Source organism: Salvia splendens, chromosome 9 (genome assembly GCF_004379255.2).
Source record: "Salvia splendens isolate huo1 chromosome 9, SspV2, whole genome shotgun sequence".
NCBI lineage: Eukaryota > Viridiplantae > Streptophyta > Magnoliopsida > Lamiales > Lamiaceae > Salvia > Salvia splendens.
In genome coordinates, this window is record NC_056040.1 from 13,982,421 (window position 1) to 13,995,896 (window position 13,476).

General features: G+C 39.5%; 3 protein-coding genes across 3 annotated transcripts; 2 read left to right on the plus strand and 1 right to left on the minus strand.

Annotated features, from left to right (window-relative positions):
* Positions 1-1,159: 1,159 nt before the first annotated feature.
* LOC121747481 (ethylene-responsive transcription factor WIN1-like) lies at positions 1,160-1,899 on the plus strand. Its single transcript, XM_042141519.1, has 2 exons — positions 1,160-1,247; positions 1,389-1,899. Exons 1-2 carry the CDS (start codon positions 1,168-1,170, stop codon positions 1,834-1,836), a joined length of 528 nt encoding a protein of 175 aa, XP_041997453.1. The 5' UTR covers positions 1,160-1,167; the 3' UTR covers positions 1,837-1,899.
* A 1,413-nt stretch (positions 1,900-3,312) lies between these two features.
* On the plus strand, positions 3,313-8,185 carry LOC121748168 (DEAD-box ATP-dependent RNA helicase 15-like). Its single transcript, XM_042142393.1, has 12 exons — positions 3,313-3,468; positions 3,573-3,695; positions 4,181-4,281; positions 4,988-5,160; positions 5,294-5,525; positions 5,609-5,727; positions 6,379-6,435; positions 6,527-6,711; positions 6,814-6,958; positions 7,045-7,128; positions 7,210-7,273; positions 7,950-8,185. Exons 2-12 carry the CDS (start codon positions 3,580-3,582, stop codon positions 7,958-7,960), a joined length of 1,287 nt encoding a protein of 428 aa, XP_041998327.1. The 5' UTR covers positions 3,313-3,468; positions 3,573-3,579; the 3' UTR covers positions 7,961-8,185.
* A 740-nt stretch (positions 8,186-8,925) lies between these two features.
* LOC121749181 (putative late blight resistance protein homolog R1B-16) lies at positions 8,926-11,123 on the minus strand. The gene is made up of 2 exons (XM_042143773.1): positions 9,111-11,123; positions 8,926-8,931 (listed from the first exon to the last, which is right to left on the minus strand). The coding sequence occupies exons 1-2, from the start codon at positions 11,121-11,123 to the stop codon at positions 8,926-8,928; spliced, it is 2,019 nt and encodes a 672-aa protein (XP_041999707.1).
* Positions 11,124-13,476: the final 2,353 nt, after the last annotated feature.

Here is a 13,476-nt window from a genome sequence, read left to right on the forward strand (position 1 = left end):
AAGTCCAATTCTCGCGATAAAACTTGCCTGAATTAGGACTAGGGAAAGTCCGATCCACGCGATAAAACTCGCCGAATTAGGACAAGGGAAAGTCCGATCCCCAAATTAGGACAAGGGAAAGTCCGATCCCCAAATTAGGACAACGGAAAGTTCGATCCGAGCGATAAAACTCGCCAAATTAGGACACAAACCAAGTCCGGTCAAAGAAGAGTTCACTTCATGAGACCGTGGACAAACATCAACTTACCCCATACTTTTATCCAGAATGCCGAAGTGATTCACTTCTCTTTTCGGGGGGGGTAGTGATGGAGTACGTACTAAACAAGCCCAACAGCAGTAAAGCCCAAGACAGAGTATCAGTTCGGCATGACTAAAGAGTATCAGTCCGGCGTGACTAAAGAGTTCAGTTCGGCACAACCAAAGAGTTCGGCCCCAGCCTACAGCTCGGTGAAAGCCAACTCATCAAGCTCTGCTCTCAGGTCGGCATCAAGCTCTACTCTCAGATCGGCAAAAGCTGCTCGGCAATAATTCAGCAGTTCGGTCTCAGTATTCGACCGAACTAGGAGATAGTGGACTTATGCAAGATTTCCACCTCCACTACACCGACGATCTATTTAGTGGTGTCAAGCAGTCATTAACTCATGCAGGATAGTGGACCCATGCAAAGTCGCCACGATCTCCACGACATCCACTACCTAATAAATGCTGCATGCCACGATCTTGGTTCACTGTATAAATAGAACCTAGGTCAGATAGATAACTTCTTCTGTTAAATTCTAAAAAGCTCTCTAGAGAGAATATCATAAAGCAGGCCAGTGTTGTAAGCTGTAATTCGCAGATCAAGCAATACAAACCTGCCCCCATTTCTCCCCGTGGACGTAGATTTACATCAGTAAATCGAACCACGTAAAATCCCTGTGTTGATCTTCATTTATTTCCTGCATTTACAAACATCAAAAATTCGCCGATTCATCACTCCTATTCCCCAAAAAGTATTTAGGACCACCACAGCAAAGTGACTTTTCCTCTAAGCTGGCCTAGTAAATTCATTATTGTCTCGATTGTTATAGATCTTAATTGCACTCACTTCACTTTAAATTGCTTGACTTTTCTCATATTTTTCGCACACACAAAATTATTGATCAATTTCATTCGATTTTAGTCGCCATGGTTCAGAAGACAAAGTTTCGAGGAGTCCGGCAGCGGCATTGGGGCTCTTGGGTGGCCGAGATCCGCCACCCATTATTGTACGTTTTTCAATACATGCTACTGCTGTTATCTCTATTTGATTTCTCGTCCTTTCTATTTATAGTAAAAATGAATTTATTTCATCAATGAATATTACTCAAATAATGAAAAATGTATATACTATATATATGCATGTGCAGGAAGAGGAGGGTGTGGCTGGGGACTTTTGAGACGGCGGTGGAGGCGGCGAGGGCGTACGACGAGGCAGCGGTGATGATGAGCGGCAGAAATGCCAAAACAAACTTCCCAGTTCCGGAAAACTTTGAAGAAAGCAGCAGCACTGAGTTATCCTCACCGCCGCCTTCTTCGTCCATTATCAGCGAGAAGCTTCGCAAATGCTGCAAATCGCCGTCGCCTTCTGTAACGTGCCTCAGGCTCGACAACGAGAGCTCCCACATCGGAGTCTGGCAGAAACGGGCCGGTTCAGAATCCGATGCCAACTGGGTCATGACCATTGAGCTCGGCAAGGAGGAGATCGTGAATGACGACCGGAGTGGGGGTGTGGTGGCGGCGGTGGCGGAGTTCGGAGACGAGAGGGATGAAGAGAAGAAGATTGCATTGCAAATGATTGAAGAACTTATGAATTAGTTCTTTACTTAATTGGCTCATCAATTGCATGTTTTTTTTCTAATCAATCAAATAAGGATAACAACGAGCATAGTGTCTCAATATTTTTTGTGATCCAATGTCAAATTCCTTAGTTTGCCTATATAGTATAGGAGTATATATTTTTTGAAAAATAAACTATTCAACTAAAAATCTTGAATCGCAATAAACTGAAAAACAAGCCAACTCGACAAGGAGCAATCCATAGTTCACTTCTAAAAACTGTCGAAAATGTTAATGAATTATACTAGTAATAAACATCTATAACCAAAATTGAGGTTTAAAACAACGTACTAGTAGTGATTTATTTTTATAAAGAAGTTACTTAATTAGTAACTAGTAGTTATTTATTGTTATAAAGAAAGTTACTTAATTAGTCACTAAAATCACAACTTTGTGTTATTTTGGATTAAATCAAGACTCACATGACAAATTGAAAGTCAAAGTAACAACTCAATGTATCAAAACAATATTGTTTATAATTAACCAAATATCAGCACTTTATCACACTTATGCCCCTCATGTGATTCAAATGAATTCAGCAAGCCAACACAATGGAACGATAGTGTCAATGACTATTTTTTTAGTCTAAACTAGATTATACGAAGAACAACCGCATTCGGCATGGCCATAACCGCCTCCAACATACTATTTCTTCACGAGGTCTCCAAACATGTTCTAGCTCATTTCACTCCCCAAAGCTTTTTTAAAAAAAATATCAATAGTAGTTTTCTATATATCTCCGTGATGACTTGAACCTTTAACTTATTGGCTAAGAATAAAAAAAACCAAATTCTACCACCCATGTCACTATTGCTCATCTCTTGAAATCTATTGATGATATCGCCTATCCGAGTTATTGTCGATCTGAACTTCCTCGCCCCCCACTCGCTTCATTATCGGAAAGATTATCGTTCTACACTATGCGATGTAGAATTGCACAAGATAAGTAGTCAAAAACACTGCTTGAACTTGACCCCACTAATGTGAATCTCGAGCAAACCCTTTAGCTAGGGAATACAACACTCTACATCACTGTTGAGATGGTTTCGCCGGACATGGTGGCAGTGCTTGCTCAACAACCACGCCGATCTGAAGCACTACATCATCTCTATGTGAAAAATGATTTTATGAGAATTTATTTTTTCTATAACTTTTTAAGTTCATAGGAGATATTAAGAACATATTAAAAAAATAGTAATTAGTTTGATAGTTATAACCCCTTTTAATAATTTATAGCAATTAATTATCTATTGAAATCATTATATACCATATTACAGATACATTATACTTAGTAAAAGCATATAATTAAACCGAACAAGAAAAGAATTTGAAATTGGGTTTTTAAATATTTGAAATAATTAGAAATGGTACACAGTTGGAAATCTAATTATGTGAACAACGAAAAATTGAAATTGTTTTTTGAATTTGAAAAAATTAGAAATGGTACACAATTGGAAATCTAATTATTCGATACTTATGAATTTTGAAATTTCACCCTTGGAGTTGGAGCTCGCTTAGCAGTTTAAAACCCCGAAATCATTAGGGTTTATCTCCCCCTTTTCCCCAGCGCGCCCCATCTCTTTATCAAATCTCACGCAGTTTCAATTCAAGGTACGCATCGAGTACCACACATCCTCCGCTTTGGGCTTGAAATTGGATTTCAATTCGTTAATTCGAGCTGAGATTCGGAAGGCTGTTCATTTCTGCGTTTACAGGGGAAAGATGGGCGAAGTAAAAGACAACGAAGTCTACGAGGAAGAGCTTCTCGACTACGAGGAAGAAGAAGAGAAAGCCCCCGACTCAGCCAACGGAAAGCCTTCCGGGGAAACCGTCAAAAAGTAATTGCTTTTTGCGCTAATTTGAAAGTTTGGTTTCTGTTTGATTGAGTATGAGGTGTATATGTTGAATAATGGTTATTGACTTATCTGTAAAAGCATAAATCTCGAAACATTTACTAGATTGGGTAAGGAGGGGTGTGGGTCGCTTGTTGAATCGAGTCTAGTGGAGACTTATAGTCGTTAGGCACTTAGTTTGTGGGAGATCTGATAATTTTGGAACCAGAGCTTTGAGAACTCCTTAATTGCCTTCTCCAACTGATATGTTAATTTGGAATCCAGTGATGGATGGTCGGTCAAAATTTCATAATCAAGTTCGAAAGAATGGCTCTGTTAATTTTGTAGCTTTGAGGGGGATTTTGTTTTCTTTGATAGTTTTCCCTTGATTTCACTGCACTACCACGCACCTTGGTCTACTCCTTAAGTGACTTTCTTGTGGCTGGCCTATCTTTTCAATGTATTTTTATGTATTCTTTTGGTCAATGCAGGGGTTATGTAGGGATTCATAGCTCGGGTTTCAGAGATTTTTTACTGAAGCCAGAGCTTCTCCGAGCGATTGTGGATTCTGGGTTTGAGCATCCATCAGAAGGTAGGCACCTGCCCATTGCTTGAAATTCATAATTACTTTTCAAATAGAGATGACATAGCATGACCGTAGTTAGTTTCAGGAGCAGGAGCGCTGTAGAATTTTACTCCGAATAGTTCACCGAAATAAAAACTTTTTGAATAAAGATGAAATAGCATGACATTGATTAGCTTTTGGGACACTGTTATCTTTTTCTCCAAACAGTTCACCAAAATTATCTTACCTTCTTGACCTGTTTGCTTGAGCTTGACCAAAAAAATCGATATTTCTAAGCATTGAGATAACACCCAGAATACTTTTCCACCCTTGCATTTGAAGATAATACCTTGACCTAGTACTTTGCAGGGTTAATCACTTTTAATCTTCCATGACAATCTATGGCTTTGTTTTCCGATTTAAGTTGTTTCCCGTTCTGGTTTGTGGCTTTCCTTTTATGTACGCCATTGTGTTGTCCCTTAATGATAAAATCTTGCCAGCATATTATGCACATATGAATTTTTTGCCTTACATGTACTGTCTAAGCTTGTCTTTACATGAAACTGACTAACCATCTGTTTATTTCCTCTTTTTCAGGTAAAAATTAATCAGACTATCTTGATTTCCATTAAAAAATTGGTCTAGCTAACCACTTTCAATAAAAACGAATCTTGAAGAACTTTTTTACTGATTGAGGATTCGTTCGTCGGCTTTTCCTTGTACTACTTCTCAGTGCAACATGAATGTATACCTCAAGCTATCCTGGGAATGGATGTTATTTGTCAAGCGAAGTCTGGGATGGGAAAAACTGCTGTATTCGTTCTCTCTACCCTACAACAGATTGAACCTGTTTCTGGCCAAGTAGCTGCCCTTGTCCTCTGTCATACAAGAGAACTAGCATATCAGGTACCCTGGATAATGCACATTCATGGTTTTGAGTGACATCAATTTTAGTAGATTATACTTGTGAACAAATGCAAATTTCCATCTTGATGTGGATGTCAAACTCCCTAATTACTTAATCTTGCTTTTTTGGCAGATTTGCAATGAGTTTGAGCGATTTAGTACCTATCTGCCTGATCTGAAAGTTGCAGTGTTCTATGGTGGTGTTAACATTAAAACCCACAAGGACTTGCTGAAGAATGAATGCCCCCATATTGTTGTCGGAACACCTGGAAGGATACTAGCTCTTGCTAGAGACAAGGATCTTAGTTTAAAAAATGTGAGGCACTTCATTCTTGATGAGTGTGATAAGATGCTAGAGTCACTTGGTATGTTTGTTTTCGATTGAGTTATAAACACTTCTAGAATAAGTCAACTATGATATCATGCTTAAATAGTGACTCTTTATTAGATATGAGAAGAGATGTTCAAGAGATTTTCAAGATGACCCCGCATGATAAGCAAGTGATGATGTTCTCAGCTACCCTGAGCAAGGAGATTCGTCCTGTTTGCAAGAAGTTCATGCAAGATGTAATTTTCTTTAACCTTATTTCTCTTAGTTATACAACTTACTTCTATTCTTGCTGCACTCTTAATGTTTTGTGATCCCAATTACCTCTGGGAATTGGTGGTGGTTGAGGCTTGAGGATGTAACAGAATTTGAGTACTTGTTAACCAATGTAATTGGACATCCTTGAATCCTCAAAGACCAAACAGTTGAGCCTATAATTATGCAAGTAGGTCAAGTATTTGCCATTATGGTTGTTATTACTTACTCCCTCCGTTCCTTGTTAATTGAAGCATTTCTTTTCGGCACGGAGTTTAAGAATAGTGTGTTAAGTGGATGGTGAATAAAGTAAGAGAGAATAGAGTAAGAGAGATGGAGAGAGAAAAAGTAAGATGGAAGATTACTTTTTGCTAAAAATAGAAATGACTCAATTATGTTGGAACTTCCCAAAAGAGAAAAATGACTCTATTAACATGGAATGGAGGGAGTATATAGTTATATGCTATATGGTCAGCATTCACCCTATAATCCAATAGGATTACAAAATGAGGCTGCCATTAGAAAAAGCATTTGTATTGGCTTTGGATATTCATGTATTTTTTAAGCTACACTCCTCTGATTGATTGTCCGCAACTTATGATTCAACTTTGTGTACTATCCTTCTCCTTTTGCAGCCAATGGAAATTTATGTGGATGATGAAGCAAAATTGACTCTTCATGGGCTTGTACAGGTACAGTGATCTGCATTGTTATGGAGCATGTATTTATTGTTTGCCTGTTAGTACAAAGTTTTTAATTATATTTCTTTTGTTTATTTTCCAGCATTACATCAAGCTGACAGATTTGGAGAAGAACCGGAAGTTAAATGACCTTCTTGATGCCTTGGATTTCAACCAGGTTGTCATTTTTGTTAAAAGTGTTAGCCGGGCAGCTGAACTAAACAAGTTGCTTGTAGAGTGCAACTTTCCATCGATATGCATACACTCTGGAATGTCTCAGGAAGAAAGGCAAGTTTATCTTTTAATGCCAATGCAGATTTGCAATGGAATATATTTGGTCCTATTATTTTAATAGTATTTGATCATAGACTTCTGTGCTGCCCTTTTCAGGCTAACACGCTACAAAGGTTTTAAAGAGGGTTTGAAGAGAATCTTAGTTGCAACTGATTTAGTTGGAAGAGGAATTGACATTGAGCGTGTGAACATTGTTATAAATTATGATATGCCAGATTCTGCAGATACCTACCTACACAGGGTATGGCCGTTTCTAAGACTTGATGTGCTTAATTAACTAACTTGATTGTGGACCAGGTCACCTTATTGAATTTTCTGTTACTACAGGTGGGCCGAGCTGGTCGATTTGGCACCAAGGGGCTTGCTATTACGTTTGTATCATCTGCATCAGATTCTGATGTTCTCAATCAGGTAAATATCATCATGCCATTTCTCACTTTCCATGGGTTCCTAGAGCTTCTGGGTTTAAAATGTGCCCTTTTCCCGGAACAGGTTCAAGAGAGGTTTGAAGTTGATATAAAGGAGCTCCCTGAACAAATTGATACTGCTACATACAGTATGTCTTCATCTTGTTTTTTCGCCCTTTATAAGTATTTCAACTTCATATGATATTCTTTTAGCTATCATGCCTTGTCTTCTGTTTTTATGCGCATATCTCTAGGACTTCTATTTAGTATTTAATTATATCATGATCTAATGCGTTTTCATTAATTGGAGAAGTAACTCAAGTCTACCATTGGTTGATTTGATTCCAACATCTTGAATAAATACTTCATAAGTTTGCTACCTTGAATTTAGGTTTGATATTAGTCTTGCAAGGGTGATTTTCTTCATACTGCATCATGTTAACAAATTGAAGCTCTTAGCTTTTAAATGTAGACATAATAGATAAAAAAGCACTCTTTCACTAAAAGTCATCTGCTTCCCAAACCTTGATGAATTTTGAGGTTTCGTCAATCATTCTCTCCCCTATGGTGCTCACTGATTTTAGCATCTAATCTATTGAAGACTTTGAGTGTCTATGGCCTTCATAGCTAATAAGTAAAACTATAGATTTTGTCATTGATTTCAGCCGGTATTACATGTTATTAATGATCACTTGCCACCTTTTTCTACTGTAACCAGTAAAGATCTTGAAGCGCTCTCACACGATTTTTAATTCCTTGTAGTCCTGCACAAAAATACCATTGATCTGTACTCATTTCTTACTTTGTATTATTTGTTTCGTCCAGTGCCGGCTTGATTGCTCAATCTTCTGAGGAGACAGATTCACAGAGTAGTTCCGAGAGCAATAGTTACTGGTTTGCCGTTATTTTTTAGGGTAATCAAGACTTAATTGTGTAGATTCTGTTGTAGCATTAGCATTGTCAGCACTTATCATTTTTCTGTATCTTGGAATTTTGCTTGGATTTGTTCATGATTGATCAATGATTTTAAGGGTAATCAAGATTCAAAACTTAATTGTGTAGATTCCTTTTAGCTTATCACTATTTATGTGTTGACTATGATTCATGGGAGTTCGAATGGGATCTCTGGTGTACTAGATTTGCAAGTAAGTTGATCGTATTTCTCCAAGTATGAGTGTCTGTAGCCTTCTTGAAATTGTGTAGATGATTGATATTACAACATTAAAGCAAATAGTTTGTTTCATACAATCTATATATATACAGGAGAAGGAAGGGGGAAATATGCAAGCAATGAAATTAAACCGAAATGAATAAGTGAGCGTCTATTCTAGATCAAGATTTCTCTCATGGCTTATGCTTCCCATCATTCCAAGAATAATGCATAGTGAAGTCCAAGGCTAACATTCCTTTCCCCCACTTTGCCTCTTTTATCTGCTTTTCAACCATAAGGTCGCAGTCGTCTACTTCAATCATCGAAATATTATCTTCGCATTCCCAGTCGAGCTCTCTTAAATTGTAGCAATGCTTTATGCTTAGATGCTCTAGCCTTTCGAAGCTTCCACTTTCAACTTTCCAGTGCTCCAGATCACAGTCTTCCATCAGAAGATATTCGAGTGCTGGAAACGTCTTCTCCTCGACTTCCCACTTTGGTCCTTGAAATGCATTGCATCGCAGCTTGAGAACCTGCAGCTTTTTTAATGAAGCAATCTTGCTCATTTCTGACCATGGATACCCCATCCCACTCAATGCCAACTTTTTTAGGTATATTGGGAGATTTGGTAGTGTAGGAGGAGGAACAAACTCAGACCTAAGTTCAGGATTCACTACCACACATTTAAGTGAGATCAAATTTTTGAGAATGGAAACATGATCAAAGTAACTCAGAGGCTCATCACAATGATCAGGTGGTAATTCGATTCGAATCCCTAACTTTGTTAAATTTCGGATTCTTTCGAAAACACCTTTTCTACAGCTACAAGCACTCACATCCAAAAGCGTCGTGAGGTTTGGCAACGGGGTGCCCCATAAATCAGGTAAATCACTTCCCATGACATGAAGATGCCTCAGTTCTTCGATATCCCATATCTCTCGAGGCAGATACAACGAAGCTCCACCTGATCTGATGTGCTGATGTGGACAAACAATCATGAATTGAAGCCTTTGAAGTTTGGATATGGAAGGAGGGATCTCCCCATCGTACGTGAGAGCAAGGTACTTTAACTCAACTAGTTCTACTACTTGTAATGGGAAATCATAGAAACGAATCTTGAGAGCATCAAGCACCTCAAGCTTTCTCAAAGCAGAACATATTGGCACTGGATATCGACTATATGGACCATAAAGTAGGAGAGAACGTGCAGAGAACGCAAAGTTTTCCTCTACTGAATCGTATACCTCTTTGATACAAAGTAAGATGTTCTTGTGAATGCACAACCTGCTCTGACTTTTTATACTTTCCTCTGAACTGTCTTCCTGACTGTCGAGTACGCAGAAAAAGTTGTTCTTCCTAGCTTCGTGTTGACAGAGGTGCCACCACGAAGAATGGAGGCCGCAAAATTTGATCCCTTTCTCAGCAATGGACATCACAGAGGAACTTCTAGTGCTCCTTTTGTAAACCATAACACTACTTGAAGCAAGCTCATCCAAACATTTTAGAGCATGCTTCTTTAAAGATTTAGCCTTATTCTGTTCGAGTAATCCCTCAGCAAGCCACATGTTTACAACCTTGGACGTGGGAATTTCAGCATTTTGAGGGAAAACTCCCATATACAAAAGGCACATCTTCAAATGATGAGGTAAGTTTTCATAGCTTGGATATAGCACCTTTGATACTTCATCATATGCAGCTTTAAAGACTTGATGTTTATCTCGCGTTGCTCCCTCGTTCCAGTACTCCACGGTCTTCTCTGATCCTGATAGGAGATGAGCCACTTTGATGATTGTAAGAGGAAGGCCGTCACATTTCTCTGCAATCTTCCTTCCAGCCTTCTCGAGCTGGAACGAGCATGGCTCCGTAGCAAACACCTTCTCACGAAGAAGATCCCAACTTTCGTCCTTGTCCATAAGCCGCATATCCATGGAATCAATCCCGGATTCTAACCCAACGCCTTCGACTACTCCTTGCATCCTAGTGATAAGCAAAACTCTGCTCCCAACTAGATACCCAATAGTAGCTGCAAGCTTCTTTATGTCATGACAAACCTTTGCATCCCACACATCATCCAATACAATCAAGAATCTCTTACCCTTCAAACTCTCTCTCAAGCACTCACTCACTCTCTCATCATCATCTTCCATTTCATGGGAATTCACTTGATCTAGAATGTTCCTTATAATCTTGTGCAACTGCCACTCTCTGCCTACTTCCACCCACGCACGACATTCAAACCATTCTACAATATCAAAATCTTCGTATATTGTACGAGCAAGAGTGGTCTTACCGATGCCCGCCATCCCAGCAACCGAGAGTAATTTCACATCCTGACTCCACGCTCTTACTAGCTCTTCCTTGAGCAGAGTCTGCAGATCGGATAATCCAACCATCTTGGCCTTGTTTGCACATAAATCTTCTTCTTTTTCTTCGTGCTCCTCTTTCACCTTCTTGAAAGTTTGAATCAAGGAATGGACATTAGGTTTTAGATGTCTGAGGTCTATCAAACGTGAGACTGGATCGCTTCCTTGTTCTTCTTCATCTGGATTTAGGCCTAAGCGAAGTAACCTTCGCTTTCTCTGTTCTGGAACTTTGTCGTATTGCTCAGAGAGATGCAATGAAAACAGATCGTGGAATTTGGGTATTGCCACTGCGATTTGTGCAAGCGAAGCATTCAATCTTTCCCTGCTTCTGCTGTCCAATCTCCCCAAAAGTTCTTGAAAGGAGACAACCTCTTTGTAGAGATGCTGTGTGAGTTGGAGAGATGGAGGATCAAAGCAAGCGTCGTAGTGCTTTAGATATCCCCTAAGCTTGGACTTGAGTGGAAACAGAGCAGCATAAACTGCCATCTCTCTCAACTTTCTAGCAATGATACGATACGATCAAGGAGGAGACTTTACTAAGTCAAGCTTATCAAAAAAGTGTAATTAGTTGATGATTTATGGAGTAACAAAAGATTCAATCTTGTTTAATTCTGATATTGGTGAAGAATTTTGAATATTTGTTTCATTAAATTTTCTGAAATTTCGGTTGAGTCCCTGAATTATCAAATATTCTAAATTTCCCCAAATGTGATTGAAATGTATGACTAGAAGAACAATAGTGTGTCCATAAAGCAAGTTCCTTTTCTAATCATATTGTGAAGACGTAAAGGAGTAAAGAAAACACACGAACAAGAGGATTACGTGGTTCGACGTAAGTCTACATCCACGGACGAAGTTGAGCCGGTTGTGTTATTGATCAAGATCGAAACAGGGTTACAAACTCAAGCTAGAAACTCGACTAGCTATACAACTCTCAAGACTAAGAATGAAGCTATGAACTCAAGTGAAAACTACACAAGTCTCAAACTCTTTTATCTCTCTTGATTGATTCTCTCTCTGTTTCTGAATGTTGTTATATTCTGAATGCATGAGTGCTCTCCACGGTTTAAGTATGATTAGGCTGACTCGTAGCTGCTCTCCCCATTCTCAACCGACGCGGTTATAACCGCTACGTGAGCTGGCCGCTCATTAACAGAATTTCCAACTACATCTAATTCTTCAACCATACGTAACAAATTCTCCACCTTGGTTGAACGAATCAGACACAAACCAGCTCTCATCATCGATTCATACACCTAATGTCTGCAGAGATTTACCAACTCCAAGCAGTATTTGAACTTGGATGTCGGTAATGCCTTTGTAAGCATGTCCGCCGCATTTTCTTCTGTGCTGACTTTCACTATCTTCACTCCACCCTTTTCAATCTCATCTCGTATGAAATGAAGTTTCACGTCTATGTGCTTTGTTCTCTCGTGAAAGACTTGATGCTTCGTCAAGCAAATAGCACTGCTGCTGTCCGCATAACACACTAACGCACCTCTGTTTTATGCCAAACTCCTCAACCATACCCCTCAGCCAATAGCTTTCTTTGACTGCTTCAGTTAAGGCCATATATTCTGCCTCCGTGGTCGAGAGTGCCACTACTGGCTGCAATGTTGATTTCCAGCTCACTGCCGATCCAAATAACGTGAACACATAGCCGGTTTGAGATTTTCTATTATCCAAGTTAGCCGCAAAGTCCGAATCACAATATCCCATTAGAGCATCCTCTCTATCCGACTTCTTTGCCTTGTAAAGAATCCCATATTGCTCAGTACCCTTCAAATACCTCAAGATCCATTTAAGAGCTAACCAATGATCTCTTCCCGGATACGACATGTACCTGCTAGCTACGCTGATCGCATGGGCTACATCAGGCCGAGTACAAACCATTGTGTACATTATGCTTCCTACTATATTTGCATAAGGAATCAAACTCATTTCTTTCTCCTCCTCTGCATTCTTTGGACACTGATCCTTCGAGAGTTTGGAGCTGAGAGATATTGGAGTTGATGCCTCCCTTCCTCTCTCCATTTGAAATTTCTGGACAACTCTTTCAATGTAATCCTGCTGATGCAACCATAATAGCTTCTTCTCTTTATTTCTTACAATATCCATACCAAGAATCCGCCTTGCATCTCCAAGATCCTTCATCTCAAAAGCCCTTTTCAGCTCCAGCTTCACCTTCTCAACCTCTGATCTCTTTGGTCCGGCTAAGAGCATATCGTCAACGTACAAAAGGAGATATGTCACTGCATCACTTCCCTTATTTCTGACATAAACACAGTTATCGTACTTACATCTGTTGAATCCCATTCTCTGCATGTTCTGATCAAATTTCTTATACCACTGGCGGCTGCTTTGTTTCAACCCGTATATGCTCTTTTTTAGCAAACATACTCTCTGACTCTGCCTCTTATCCACAAACCCCTCGGGCTGCTGCATATAGATCCGTTCCTCCAAATCCCCATGTAGGAAAGCGGTCTTAACATCCAATTGCTGCAATTCCCATCCATTCTGATTGGCCACTGCAAGAAGAATGCGAATAGAACTATGCTTTACAACCGGGGAAAAAACCTCATTATAATCGATCCCCTCTTGTTGGTTGAATCCTCTAGCAACCAACCTTGCTTTTGAACCTTATTTTTGATCCCTGTGGTGTTGTCTCCACCTTTTTCTTGTAGACCCATTTGCAAGTAATAGGCTTCTGCCCAGCTACCGCATCAACAAGAATCCATGTACCATTTCTGATGAGAGAATCAATCTCATCCCTCATTGCCACCAGCCACTGCACTCTTTCTTTACTGAGCATTGCCTCTCTATAAGTTGCTGGCTCGGA

Bases quoted from the DNA above. Each gene is read 5' to 3' on its own strand.
- LOC121748168 (XM_042142393.1), top strand. From the start codon at position 3,580: ATGGGCGAAGTAAAAGACAACGAAGTCTACGAGGAAGAGCTTCTCGAC. The intron at 5,728-6,378 runs GTAATTTTCTTT...CTCCTTTTGCAG, and splicing joins GCAAGAAGTTCATGCAAGAT to CCAATGGAAATTTATGTGGA. The intron at 7,129-7,209 runs GTAAATATCATC...TTCCCGGAACAG, and splicing joins ATTCTGATGTTCTCAATCAG to GTTCAAGAGAGGTTTGAAGT.
- LOC121747481 (XM_042141519.1), top strand. From the start codon at position 1,168: ATGGTTCAGAAGACAAAGTTTCGAGGAGTCCGGCAGCGGCATTGGGGC. The intron at 1,248-1,388 runs GTACGTTTTTCA...ATGCATGTGCAG, and splicing joins GAGATCCGCCACCCATTATT to GAAGAGGAGGGTGTGGCTGG.
- LOC121749181 (XM_042143773.1), bottom strand. From the start codon at position 11,123: ATGGCAGTTTATGCTGCTCTGTTTCCACTCAAGTCCAAGCTTAGGGGA.